At 52.6% G+C, this 14,345-nt stretch overlaps 1 protein-coding gene across 11 annotated transcripts in view; it reads left to right on the plus strand.

The window, feature by feature from the left end:
• Positions 1-14,345, plus strand: part of KDM2B (lysine demethylase 2B) — a 124,095-nt gene that overhangs the window by 62,934 nt on the left and 46,816 nt on the right. For all 11 annotated transcript variants that reach the window (XM_037144407.2, XM_037144414.2, XM_037144416.2 and 8 more), the window contains 2 exons: positions 5,179-5,305; positions 7,469-7,944. In XM_037144407.2, the coding sequence (XP_037000302.2) occupies positions 5,179-5,305; positions 7,469-7,944 (603 nt within the window). The remainder of the gene's footprint in view (positions 1-5,178; positions 5,306-7,468; positions 7,945-14,345) is intronic.

The raw sequence follows: 14,345 nt of genomic DNA on the forward strand, positions 1-14,345 counted from the left end.
TGGGAGAAAGGTCAAGTCTTGGCCATGAGTCCCCGGGGACCTCAGATGTGACATGGAGCCTGAGGAAGCTGGTGTCTGTGGACCGCCCAGCGGCTGCCTCTGAGCTCCGCCTTGGTGCCCACTGGGGGTCCCTAGCCCCCCTTGATAGTGATGGTAATGGTTTCTCAGACATGAGGTCCCCTCACCCTCACCCCCAGGACTTGACGTGTGTCCCCAGCTCTGCTCCACTCCTTGGAACTTGCCACCCTCTGTCCCATGCTGGAACTTGACCAAGTGTCCCCAGGCGTTTGAGACAGGTCAGAGGGTGGGGGGGAACCAGGGCCAAAAGGGTCCATTTCTTCTTTTTTCTTATAGTTACTCAAATATTTCTCTTCTTTTTTTTATGGAGAGAATTCACATACAACGACTTTCACCATTTAAAGCGCACAGTTCAGTGGCGTTCGGCATGTTCACAGGGTCGCACAGCCACCACCTCAGGGTAGTGCCAGGGCGCTCATCCCCCCAGAAGAAACTGCGTCCCCATCAGCAGTCACTCCTCGTCCCCCTCCCCACCTCGTCCCACCCCCCCCCCCCCACCGCCCATTACTAATCTCCTTTCTGTCTCTGTGGATTTGTCTGTTCTGGACATCTCTTAGAAATGGGATCATGTAACCTGGCCTTTCGTGTCTGGCTTCTCCACTCAGCATGACGACTCCAGGCGTCCTCTGTGGTGTAGCAGGTGTCCGAGCTCCACTCCTTGTCCCGGCTGAGCCATGGTCCACGGGGTGGACCGACCGGGCCTTCTCGGGCTTTGCCACCCAGATGGCTTTCTTGCCCCAAAGATGCGTTTCTGTGCCTGGGCCTTGAAGTTCCCCGCCTTTCTTGGTCTTGCTTTCTGGCCTCGGTCTATATGGAATCACACAGATGAGTTGAGTGTGTGTGTGTCTGGCTTTTCTAGAAGTCCTGACGTTGAGGGACCATGTCCAGAGGTTTCCCAGGGACCACGTTAGCCACATTCAGCGTCAGGGGCACCAAAGAGGAGAGTGCCCATCTTCCCACGGTGGGCTGGCTACCTGGGAGGCCCAGATCTGCAAAGATCGGGTCTCGTTTCGTGGACATTTGTGCCGTTCTTCTCTGCCGCCCTCCCAACATCCCTCTCCTGGTCCCAGCTGGAGGAGGTCATTCTGTGGCAGACGCACTGTTTGGGTGTGAGTGGTCATCTCAGAGTCTGGATCACGTGCTTTCTGGGGCTCTGGCCAACTGTTCTTTGGCCGGTGCTGAGGAATGGGCCAGTTTGTGAGCAGACTAGGAAGTGCAGGCTAGAAAAGGAAAAATCTAGAAAGAGAAAGGCCCATGGCTTTCCAGGCAATTCTTGAAAGGCAGAGTCAGGCTGGGATTTCTAAAGGCTTTGGCTGCCCCTCCCCCCACCCAGGAATCCGGCTCATACAACTCAGTGGCTTTGGGCCCCATCCCGCAATGAGGAGCCCAGCCCCGCCTCCCTCCTCAGCAGGAGGCGGGGGTGGGGGAAGTAAATGAAGTGGAACCCGGAGCTCCCGTGGAATATCACGGCCATACCCAGATGAGATGACAGGGTCCCCTCCCCCAAGGCCCACTGTCTTCGTCATCTGAGTGGACACCCATCTGGTTTCCCCTAAGCAGGTGGACACGCAGGGGGGCTAGTGGGCAGGCTGGACTGGAACCAGAGGCAGGCTGTTTAATTTGCTTTGATTTCTGGTCCTTGGCAAGGGCTTGTCTACAAGGCCCAATTGTTCATGTCTTAGGAGCCCAGGCAGACAAAAGATGCTGGGGAGAGAGCACTGGAGGCCAGAAAAAGCGCCAGGGCTCCTCGTCAACTCGCTACAGCTTCATTCTTTACATCCCTGCGAGCCGCTCAAGGAGGAGGTGGCCATTTAAAAAGAGTTTTTCAAGAGTCCTAACATGGCTTGGCTTGGAAACCAAATGCAGGGGCCAGGACAGCGGCAGCCTCAGTCTCTGAGCCTCGAGGTGTGAGTTTGTCTTAGAAAAAGAATTTGCTTTTCGTGGTCCAAGGTGGGGGACCCCCACCATTCAGAGCAGGGGAGGTCCAAGGTTCTCCCAGGTGTAGAAAGCCATGTCTTGCTCTCATGATTTTAATTTTTCTGGGCGGATGATAGGAGACTTTACCTGCTGCCTCAAAGACAAGTGCAGACAGGTGTCTGGGACTGATGGGTTTCCATTACCTGCCCCTTTTGGAGATTACATCTTTCACCTCTCACTCTAAAAATATGTGGGGGGAGGGGAGGCGGAGAACTACACCAAAGAACGGATGGGTTGCGTGTTTATTATTCAAAGATAAGGTCTCAACAGTGACCACTACATACTTTAACTCCAGTTAGATTGATAAGGGTAGAGGTGGTCCAGATGATCATTAAACTGCAGTCTTTCTCTCTCTCTTTTTTTTTTTTTTTACCCTTTTTCCACGCCCCCTAATGGTTCTAGTGAAAGCAGTCTTCTCAGGAAAGGTAATGCCCGCATGTCCTATTTCCTCTCAGTCAGTGAACCTATTTGGAAGTTACAAGTAATTTACCCTTCCTTTCACCTTTCTCCCACCATTGGATTTTTTTTTTCCTCATTGACTTTTTTTTTCCAGGAGAAAAAACAAAATTTTAAGACACTTCCACCTAATCTCATATTTTGGTTTTTCAAGTCCTGGGATCTGGGAGTTCTAGGTACACTGAAATACCTACCTCTGGTTCTGATGTCCTGAGGTCACTGCTGTAAGAGGAAGGGCTCAGGTCAGGTGCCACTCGAAAGGGTCTTTTGGGGACCCACACTGACCCCTGGAGCCCGGCTCATCCAGGGGGGACCCCCCAGGCAGGGAGCAGTGCATGCTTTCTGACCGCCTTGCCTTTCGGTGACAACTCAGTTTTGCGGAGGCTCCGATTCTGTCAACAAATAATGTTGAGCAATCGTGTGTTTAATGTTCCCAGGCATGTGGCTGAAACCTTTTGAAGCCGAAGGGTGGAAGGCGACAACCCGTTTGTAAGTCAATTCTTTGCCAACTTTGTTTCCTGCGGTGCTCTCTTGGAAAAAAAAAATAAAATGAAATGAAAGAAATTTTAATTCCTTCATCAGCATTTGTCTTCACCCAGCTGGTTTCCTTTGGGCTCAGCAAGGACGAGGGGAGACTTACCTTTCTCTCCTGACACACAGCCAGGCACAAAATTTTTTCGCCTCCCCCCCATCCACAAAGTTTCTTGGGCGCGATGGTGCTTGTCCATGTAGAGCAGCTCAGATGATCGCCCTCAGTTTGAAAAGTCAAAAGCCCTTCAGAGTTTGGCCACTCCACCCTAAAGTCGGGAGGATGTGAGTGAGGGTCCAAGAAGAGGCGGACCTGCCTGTCCTCCGCTTGCTCTGGGTATTGGCGGTTTGTTTCAAAATTACTTGGCCTTTGTTCTGAAGAAGTGGGGCTGAGACCCCCAAACCCTTCTTCCCAGAAGTTCAGGGCCTGCCTCAGGCTGCGGAGCCTCTCTTCTGTTTAAACTCTGGAGGGCGCTGATCCGGTGCCTGAAGAAAAAAAGCATTTTTCATATACCAACCCAGCAAACAACCCGAAGTTCTTGGGGAAGAAGCTGGAGCCAAGGAAACCACTCAATGGCGTTCCCAATTCCGTGCATCCCCCCCTTCCCCCGGAGGAAGGAGCTCAAAAACATGTAGCCAGGATCTCATTCCAAAGCATACCATCCACCTGAGACAGGGAGGTCAGATGGGCCCAATGCACGGATGGGAGAACTGAGGTTTTCCCTAACATGGGAAAAGGGCCTTAAAGCTGGACACTGAGTCAGTGAGGGTTCGACTGGGGAACTGAGAGCCTGGGACTCTCACGTAGGGCAAGGTGGGGACCTTTTCCAGGGAGGATCTGTGAGAGAGGCAGGAAAACAGTGTCTTAGGACCCATGGTGGACCTGGGTCTGCTTGCACTTGTCTTTGTCCCACATGTAGAAGGTTGCCTGTTGATCATCTGCAAAGGAAGTGAGGAGAGTGCTTTGCTTCACGTCTAGCTCCCTGAGTTCCTGGGAGATAGAGGAGGTGGAGAGGGGTCTCTGGCCCCTGCAGAGGTCCGTTGAGGCAGGTGCATTCTTGGTGAGAGGGCAGGTGAGCAGGCCAGGGGTGTGGACTGTGAATGTGCAGGGTCTGTATGTAGCCTTGGAGAGGAGGGCCCAGCGGTGGGGAGGGGCCCCCCTCCCACACTGCCACTCCCTCCTGGCTCACTCAGGATGCAGTTTTTGGAAGGGTCATCTGTGTTGGGGCATCAGTGAGTGGTATGGCTTCCTCCCGGTCTTTTGCTGTTACCTCACACTTAAAGGCCCTGCAAAATCCCCCTGGAGGCCTTGTCACAGTTCTGATACACAAAGCTTTCAGCACCTGTACTTCCTCCCCTCTCTAAGAAACAGCCACAGGGCATCTCTGTCTGGACTCCTGCTCCAGACCCAGGGTTGTGTCCCTTGGTGTAAGGGTTGCACTGGGGACTTGTGTCTAAGTAAGGGTGTCCCCCTGGGAATACACATTGGCAGTGCGGGGTGGTTGTGGTGAAGGAACAAGAGGTGGACCCCTTTGGCCCCACCCACAGGGGGAGGAGCGGCCACACCCCTCCATTATCATTGGTCCAGCTGGTACAGCTCCGCCCCCAGAGTGCAGGAGATGCTTCACAGCCTGTCCGCAGGTGGGTGAGGTTTGGAGATTCTGGTTTTTCAAGACGGAGAGAGGCAAAGCAGAGTCTGTGCAAGAATCTTTGAGAACGACTAGGAGCCCGTTTCTGGTGTAGCTAGAATCAGGCAGTGGCTCGCATTCGTAGGTCCCCGCACCCTCCGTCCGCAAGTCAGGGGACAACACAGTTTCTCTGCACCTCACAGAAGCACAAAGTGGCCCCCGTCCACCTTTCCGTGGCGTGCTGCTCTGGGAACCTTGACATAATGCTCTCACCGAGGCCTCTTGCTCCCCTCTTCCACCTCATTCGTGCATGCTACTGGTCTCTCCCCCGTCCAGCGCCTCCCCGCTGCCCTGCAGCCCACCCTCCCATTCCCCCCTCACACCATTTGTGCTTTTGCTGAGATGATGAAAATAACTCCTGGCCCCAGGAAACACCTCCCCCTCCATTCTCGCCCTCCTTTTCCCTTTGCCCTTCAGAAGCTGACCTCTGCCCCTGGGTCTTTGCTTTCAGGTGCAGCCCAAATTCCGTTACCCCTTCTACTATGAGATGTGCTGGTATGTCTTGGAGAGATACGCGTACTGTGTGACCCAGCGGTCCTACCTCACTCAGGAATACCAGAGAGAGTCAATGCTGATTGGTGAGTGAATGACGCGGCCCACCCCCTCACTCCCCCCCCCCGAAAACGAAATCACGACCCCAACAGAGTAACCCCGGTGGCTTCCAGGGCTCGCCGGTGACTTTGTGGATGTGGTGGGGAGCAAGTCCTGGGCGTGATTGCCGAAGCAGGATCCCCTCAGAGCAAAGCATCCTGGTTCTGTTTAATCCTCAGTAGCTACAAGCTGATTTCTTTTTCCCACCTGCGCCCCAGGGCTTGGGTTTTTGTGTCCATAAGAGCAGATGCATGAGAGGCAGTCAGCCCCCCAAATCCCAGGCCAGCTTTGAGCCTGCCAGAAGGACGGCCAGGGCTGGGGACGCGAGCCTGGCAGAGCGGTGGGTGGTTTTCTGTCGCAGCTGCAGCTCCGTGCCCTGCTGCCATTACTTAAAGGGACCTCATCCCACCACAATGCTCGGCCCTTGAGTCCTGGCTCACAGATGTCCTTGCCAAAGCTGCACAGGGTTGTGACAGCCTGGCGGTGTCCCCTCTGCCTCTGAGCTCTCACTGCCGAGGGGTTTTCTTGGATGCGGAGTCCGCCGTAGTCACTTATTTCATCCTTCTCGTCACGAGATTAAAAAATGCAACCGGTCTACACGGTTTCTCCTGTCATCTCCAGGGTTTTTAGAATCTACATTTTTTCTTTCGCTCACTAAACCCTCTTCCTCTGTTTCCCTGACTCCCATCCTCAGTGACTTTAGGGGTTGGCTCCAGGCAGGCCCAGAATGGGGAACAAACGTTTCTATTAAGGTTTTATTGGGAAGTGTTCATTCGCCTCTTGGAAATGAGGTTTATCTGGCAGGGAGAGGCTGGGGGGTTGTGTTTTGAGTCCCATTTCCATCAGATGTTGCGATACTCAGATGTGAAAAACACCGAAACCCTGCCACCCGTTGTTCCTGAGCCTGCAGCCTGGTGGGAGATGGGAATGATTCCGGACACGCGTGCAAACTGCTGTGGCCGTTTGGGCGGTCCTTACACGCTCCGGTGCGGACTGGAGGCTTGATTTTTATGGCATTCCCCCAGACCCGGAAACGAGGGTCACTTCTCTTGTTTGGATACTTGGGGCTGTGGAAGAACATTCCCAGTTTCAAGGGGCAAACTTTGAGCCAGCGTTGGGGTCTCCGGCGCCTCCTTTTTTCTTAAATTTTCTTGCCACTGTTTCCCCTGCCTCTCTAGTCCGTCTGCCAAAGGGAGGGGTGGGTGTTAGGGGGACCCCTCATTGACCAAAGGCTGTTCGTACGCCAGGAACTGCGATCGATGTTGCCCTATTTGCACCTCAAACAGGCCTTCAGAGGCAGTGGTCTCTGCTGATAGTTTTTAAAGAGCATTACGGGGATATAGTTCCCACGCACTATGTATCTGTTCACTGTGTTCACTCTAAAGGTTTTTAGTTGTGCAGCTACCACGACAGTTAATTTTTAGAACGTTCATCACACAGAGAGAAACCTGTGCCACTTATTGATTGCTTGCTTTATTTATTTATTTACTTATTTTCATCCCAAGGACATGCTCTTTGATTTTCGAGAGTGGGGCAGGGAGGGAGAGAAACGTCGATGTGAAAGAGAAGTATTGATTGGTTACCTCTCGCACGCTCCCTGACCAGGGACCCAACCTGCAGCCTAGCCATGTGCCCTGAATAGGAATCGAACCTATGATGTTTCAATCCAAGGGAATGATGTGCCCAACTCTCTGAGCGACACTGGCCACGGCAAAACGTGTGCCCTTTAGTTATGTTACCTCATCCCCTCTTCCCCAGCATGAGGCAGTCACTAGTCCACTTTCTGTCTCTGGATTTTTTTCCTGTTCTGGACATTTCAGTGCGTGAATCATACACAATATATGCCCTTCTGTCTTATTTCTTACATGTTGAAAAATAAGATGCCAGGTGTGTTCAGAGAGGTGAAGCAACTTGTGTGGGTATACACAGTTGTAGGAAGCTGAGCTGGAATTTGAACCTGTGTCTGACTGACCCCAAACTTTCTAGAAGCTGAGGGAGGCGTAGATCATTCGACCTGTCAAAAGAAGCTTGATCTCCAGAATAAAGGGGAGGCCTGGTGAGGGAGGGTCCCTAAGACACCCAGCGGGGAGTTTGGGGCATTTATCTCAGTCTTTCTTGTGACCCCTTCACCCCTACCCCCTACCCCGTAGATGCCCCAAGAAAGCCCAGTATAGACGGCTTCTCATCGGATTCCTGGCTGGAGATGGAGGAGGAGTCTTGTGAGCAGCCGCCCCAGGAGGAAGAGAAGGAGGAGGAGGAGGAGGAAGAGGGTGCAGATAAAGTGCCCAAGCCGTCTGCCGATGGCCCTGCCTCACCCACCAGCACCCCCTCGGAGGACCAGGAGCCCCCCGGAAAGAAGCCCAAAGCCCCTGCCCTGCGGTTCCTGAGAAGGACTTTGTCAAACGAGTCAGAGGACAGTGCGAAGTCCATGACAATGCCCGCGGAGTACCCTAAGACGCCCACGGGCTCCCCCACCACCGAGGGCTCTGCCAAATGGACCCACCTCACTGAGTTTGAACTGAAGGGCCTGAAAGCTCTGGTGGAGAAACTTGAATCCCTCCCAGAAAACAAGAAGTGCGTCCCCGAGGGCATCGAGGACCCCCAGGCGCTCCTGGAGGGTGTGAAGGTGGGCAGGGAGTCAGTTGGGGGCGGGGCAGCCGAGGGCCGGCAGGTTCTGTTCAGAGCACAGCTTTCCGAGGGCAGCGGGGCTCAGCTCAGGGTGGCTTGGTGCCAACTGTCCTTGGGGCATGTCCACGCGCAGAGAGGAACTCATCCAGGGCGTCCACGCGGAGGCCACCACTGAGACCTGCCGGGAATTCGGGGGGAAGCTGGCTCCGGCTGATGCTGCCTTCTTTCTCACACTTCTTAGACTGTGAGGACTTGCCAGCATTGGGTGCTGTGGGTGCGCCAAGGGTGCTGCTGTGGGTTTTGCAGACAGACCCTGCCATTCAGTACGGGAGATGTATGTTCTGGGGTGGCTTCCCCTGCAACGGGTATCTGTTTTACGTGAGCAAGTTGTCCATCCTGGTGGTCTTCAAGGTGGCCAGCCACGGCGGGCCACGTGGCCGCCCGGGGTTCAGAGGTCACCAAGCAGAGCCCAGTTGTGGAGCCCACACTCAGGGAGCACCAGCTGTGCTGTCTGTGGGGGAACAGAAAGCAGGGGGTCATGGTCACTGACCTTAGGTAGTTCCCTGTCTAGCAGGAAAGCATGCAAGTGAAGAAATCAGGAGGCGGAGTTCAGTGCCCCTGGCCTGCTGTGTGTGCCCAGGACGCGGGAGTGGGCCAGGGCTTTGGCGTGGTGACGCAGAGGCCACGTGAGCTGGGCTTCAGAGGCTGGGGTGGCGTTTTCCAGATGGGGAAGGCTGTTCGAGCAGAGTGCTCACGAATAGGTGTTTAAGAAACAGGAGATACACCGGGTGGCCTCGTCTTCCTATACTCACAATCATGACGTTTGTTGAAAGCTTGCTACCTGCCAGGTACCAACCAGCACTCGGCGAGTAGTAGTTACCATTACTCTCTGCCTTTACCCCACAAGCAAGTAGGTTTGGGGAGGCTCAGGGACATGCCTGAGGTGACAGAGCAGGTAGATGGTGGGGCTGGGATGAGGGCCCAGGAGCACCTCCAGAGCGCCCTTGTGGACAACCTGCTCCAGCTTCTGCCTGTCAGTGTTGCTAATGCTTTTCGGGGTGAGGCCTCAGAGGCTTCTGGGCTTCCTCCTCCGATGTCTGATTCCCGAGAAAATCCAGCTGCCTGCTAGGGTCAGAAATAGCACTGAAGTCTCTTTCTAAATTGGGGAAATTGCCCAGTAAAAAAGTTCTGTGATAGATAATTTCGTAAAGCAAATCTTTACTTGTGAATGGGGTCTTTTTCATTGATTCTGGACTTTTTCTTTGGAGGTTGTCGGCCTTTCCTGAGATTTTTATGAAAACAGGTTTTGTGCACAGAAACCTTTTGTGCGCGGTGTCTTGGACCCAGCCTGTTCCTTTCCCCCATATTAAGAAGCTCGAACTTCGGGAGGAGGGATTTTGGATATTAGGGAGCCTGAGATTTCTGTCGGGGGGCTGCTTTTTTTCTTCTGGGGTCCTGAAAAGCAGGAACACGTATTTTCATGAATAATTAAATCATTCATAGCATGGGGGTGCCAGAATGTTGTAAAGGAGTTAAAAACACATTTATTTCGAGAGGAAATGTTTTTCTGTGCTGCGGAGAGTATTTTTTCTTTAAAAGTTTCTTATGTCTCATCCGTTTATGTGCGGTGCTCCTGATTTCTGGTTAGTCAGATATTTTTCTGGGAATGGGACTCAGCCCCTCCTGTCTCTCGCCTGATGGGCCTCTGAGGCCAGTTCGGCCCCTGGATGGTGTGGGGTAGGGGCTCAGACAACTGTCAAGGAGCCAGGCTCTTTGCCCGGACCGTGGGGTTCAGTGGGGTGCAGTTCATGATGATGTGTGACAAGGCGTCTCAGCTACTGTGCGCTATTATAGGTGTTTTCCATACATACGCTCATTTAAACCTCCCAACAATTGTGTTTTGCCTGCATGGCGTTAAACATTTTTACTGATCCGTTGCCAACATTAAACAATCAGGAGAGTCATATAACATAGCCTGGTTATCCTGGCCCCTGTTCCTGACTGGCTGTAGCAGCGGAAGTGAGTCGAGGCTGACTTCACACACCGCAGTCCCCACCGCTCCCTACTGCCTTCCTGAGTGTGTGTTGCGCACGCGGCTGGTACAGGTCTTTCTCATGTAATCTGGCCACTTAGCTCGTTTGTTGAACTCAACAGTCTTTAGAGATATTTATGGTCTTGAGCCTTGGCTTGAAGAGGCCCTTTTTGGGCTAAAGATTATAAGCTAGGTGGACAGGCTTCCTGGAGCCGCAGGACAATGGGACCTTCTGCTCGTGTCTTGAACTGCTGTGTGGTCAGGGGCCTGCATGGGTGGAGTGGATCGGTGGTGTCTTCCAGTCCCTGGAGATGCAGGAGAGGTCACTGAAGCCAAAACTGACCTTCAGAGTGAGAGTGTGGTCACAGAGCGTGAGCAGCTTCTTCCTGGCTGCACTCATAGGCGCCTCCGCCCTTCCCTCTTCCCAGATGTTAGGAAAGTTCCCTTTGGCCCTGAGAATGAAAACCAGCTCAGGAATGTGAGTCCAAGGCAGACTTCCCAGCCGATGCCCACCGCTCCCGCCACCGGGAAGTGAGTCCTGTTTCCCACAAGTGATGTTTCTCCTTCGTGACTGACCACTTTTGCTCTTTGACGTCTTCTTTCCTTCTCTCCATTTCTCCGTGACCTCAGGCTGCTGCTCCTGGTGCCTCACGGTGGTCAGAGCCCCTGGGATTAGAGCCAGTCCCCAAAATCAGCCAGTCTGCGGATGGCTGGGTTTTGGCTTTTATCAACAACCCACTTTTTCTTGCATTTGCAATGCATTTTTGGATTCTTTTTAATTATTATTCTTTATAAAAGATTTTATTTATTTCTGAAGAAAGGAGGGACGGACAAAGAGCGAGAGAAACATCTCTGTGAGAAACACTGATGGGTTGCCTCAAATATGCACCCTGTCAGGGGGCCAAGCCTGCAACCCGGGCAGGTGCCCTGACTAGGAATCGAACCGGCGACCTTTCGTTTTTGCGGGATGTCGCCCAACCCACTGAGCTACACCAGTCAGGGCGATTCTTTTTATTTTTTGCTTTAAACTTCTGCGGACCTTTATCAGAGACTTTGGTGAGTCGTGGTTGGAGGTTGAGAGGACCAGGGAGGGACGTGGCGCCTCCTTAAGCGTTCTCTGCTCAAGCTTTTCTCTCGCCGTCCGGCCGGCTTCGGGGGACGCAGCAGGAAGGACACTGGACTCAGAGTCCAGTGACTTCGGTCCGACAGCTGCTCCTCAGGCTGTGGCTGTGTGACTTGGGCTTGTCGTTCAACTCCTCCGAGCTGATATTTCTCATTTATGTCGTGGAAATGAGGCCTCTGACGTTGTCTGCCACTCGAATGCCCCAAAGGCCAAGTGAGGAAGTGCGTTTGAAGTCGTTTGATAAAACTCCAAAACTACACACAGGATGACAGGCATGCAGGTGGCTGCTGAACAAAGAGGCAGGCGGGGACCAGGCAAGGGGCAGCTGCCTGTTACAGGTCAGAGTGGTTTTGGCGTTTCTCCAGAGTAGACGTTTGGTGCTAATTGACACAAATCAGTTAATTTTGTTCCGCTGGGGCCTCCAATGCGACTCCCTGCTGATGTGCGATGCGTGACAGGATCGGGGAAACCGCACAGCTCCTTTTCAGGAAAGGAAAACACTTTTAAGAGTCCAGCTGAAGACGGGTTCTTGGAGAACAGAGACTGTAATGTGTTTTTAGAATTGGGGTGAAATACACGTGAACATTTATCGTCGCTCATTCATTTTGCCTACTAGGTCGCCAGGTGAGATGCCCCAGGAGGGACCCCTTTACTGTGGTAAAATGGTGTCACGCACCTTAGTCACAGGATTGGGCGGCCACCACTTCTACCCAGTTCCAGCCTTTGTCGTCGCCCCAGACAGAGCCCTGTCCCCATGGACAGGGACGGCAGAGCCCTGTCCCCCTCCCTCAGGCCTGCTTTCTCTCTCTGTGGGTTTACCTATTCTGGGTATTTCTTCTACAGAAAGGTCTTAAGGGTGGTAGTGTTACATGATCATTGTAAAACAAAATTTAACATTCTAGGCGAGAGGCTAGATAGGCACCCCTGCTCAGTGCTCACACCCCAGAGGTGACGTCTTGTTAATCACCTGGTGACTATACTTCTGGAGCTTTCCTCTCACCCCTGTGTATACAAACAAATCATAATTTTAAAAAAAATTAGATCATACTGTCTTGCAACTTGCTTTGCAAGACAAAGCTTTCTTTTTGTGTGTCTCTTTCTGTAAGTCTGGCTTCTTTTTCATGGGCAGAACTTTTCGACAGCTGAGTTCGCCCTTGCAGCCGTGCTGATGGGAGAGCCCCGGTGATGCTGGTTTCAGCAAGTGCCAGGTCGCTCCTTGGGACCCTGAAAACTGGACTTAGATCCAGTCCAAAAGGACTGTCCTGCTTCATTTGCTTTAGGAAAAGAAAGATGTGGACTCTCTCCGAAGAGCCTAAGAAAGACATTCTCTTGCCCATCTTTGTGAAACCCTGTGGGATTTGGCCTTGGGGCATCTTCCGTGACTGCCTTCTGTTAAGACACCTGTTCTGCTGGAGGTGCAGGACGTTGGCTTTCTACAGAGAGGGAAAACCCAGACAGCGCGATGCAAGGGAACCTTGCTTGGGTCCAGTTTTGTTTTCTGTTCTTAGCTTCTCACCTGCGGCCTTGGGCAAGTCACTCACCTTTCCCTGGTTCCTTGGCTGTTGGGAAGCGCTTAAGGGATTGAAACCTGGTGTCCTCACTGTAAAAGGAGGGTAATAACAGGGACCTCTGTCCCTCAATTATTTTGAGAAACAATGAGGTAGTGAACACTTAGTTCTGGGGGAGGGACTAGCTATTCATAGATGACCGTTGGAGGAGAATTGGACTGGCTTTGGCCGGCTCCCTGCCCTTTGCAAGCTATTTTCCCCCTGCCCTCAGCTTTCTCCATCGTCTTTCAGGTTTATGATTGAAGTCTGTGTTAGTCCCCCAGGGCCGCGTAACAAAGAGCCCCAGCCTGGTTTAAAGCAAGGCAGATTTATTCTGTCCGTTCTGGAGGCTGGAAGTCCAGAATTGGCGCTTGCTCTGGAAGTCTTTAGGGAAGGCTCCTTCCTCGTCTCCGGCAGTTCGTCGGCTGCTCACCGTCGTCCTTGGTGTTCCTTGGCTTACAGCCACACCACTGCCACCTCTGTCTCCATCTTCACATGGCCACCCGTCTTCTCGGTGTCTCTGAGTGCCTGTTCCTCTTATAGGGACATCAGTCATTGGATTAGGGCCTGCCCCGGTCCATAGGGTGTCATCCTTGACATGATTACACCTGCGAAGACCCTATTTCCCAGTAAGACCACACTCTGAGGTTTTGAATGCATATGAATTTTGGGGGTGCACCCTGCTCAACCCAATACTGTCATCTTTTCTCTCTTCCCTCTTGGATTGGCAAACGTTCATTGGTGGACAGAGCGAATCACAGTAAGATGCACTGTCCTGCCTGCTGTCTCTCCCAGAGAACCTACACTTTCCACTAGAACTCGGGGAGAGTGGAGGCTCCTGAGGGGGGAAGGGGAGAGCGTCTGGCTCGTTGGGGTAGGTCTAGTCCTCCAGTCGGTCGTAAATGGCTTGACAATCACCAGTGCATTGTAAGGTCGTGAAGGGTAGGGACCACGGGGATTGGCGGCAGAGGGCCTTTGTCCGGTACCACTTGGCAAGGTGATTGTGCCGCTGGCTGTTAAGATCAGTGCAGGCCCTCTTTCCATTGATGCCACGCTCCCCTGGCTGCCGGAGTGTCACTGAGGGGCGGACATGCCAGCTCACCGTAGACAACAGCCTTTCTTATTGGCGGTGTTACGGGACGGCAGGGAGTTATGGGACAAGCGGAATTCCCGGAGGGAATTGTGGGGCTGGAAGAGACAATGAGGGGCCGTTGTTTTCAGATGTTAGCTTTTCGTTTTAACACACAAAGATTCATCTTATTGTTCATTTCTCAAAGCCCAAGTATAATAGAAAATAACACTAAATTAAGAGTCCATTATCCAAACAGGTGTTATCTTTTCTTTTAAGACTTTTAATTTATTTACAGAGAGGGAAAGGGTGGGAGAGAAATATCAGCGTGGGAGAGAAACATCGATCCGTTGCCTTGTGCGCCCCCAACTGGGGACCTGGTCTGCAACCTAGGCATGTGCCCTGATGGAGAATCGAACCGATAACCTTTTGGTTTGCAGGCCGGTGTTCAGTCCACTGGGCCACACCAGCCATGGCAGGTGTTATCTTGTAAGACCACAGGTTCTAGGGTCCAGCTGAATCCCCCATGTCATGATTAATCAGCTCAGTGGTCTTGGGGGTGTCAATAAGAGGGACAGTAAGAATACGTGACTCATTGGATTTAGCAAAATATCAGTAGAACAGGGCC

Source organism: Artibeus jamaicensis, unplaced genomic scaffold, assembly GCF_021234435.1.
Source record: "Artibeus jamaicensis isolate MK-2021 breed Jamaican fruit bat unplaced genomic scaffold, CSHL_Jam_final contig_525, whole genome shotgun sequence".
NCBI lineage: Eukaryota > Metazoa > Chordata > Mammalia > Chiroptera > Phyllostomidae > Artibeus > Artibeus jamaicensis.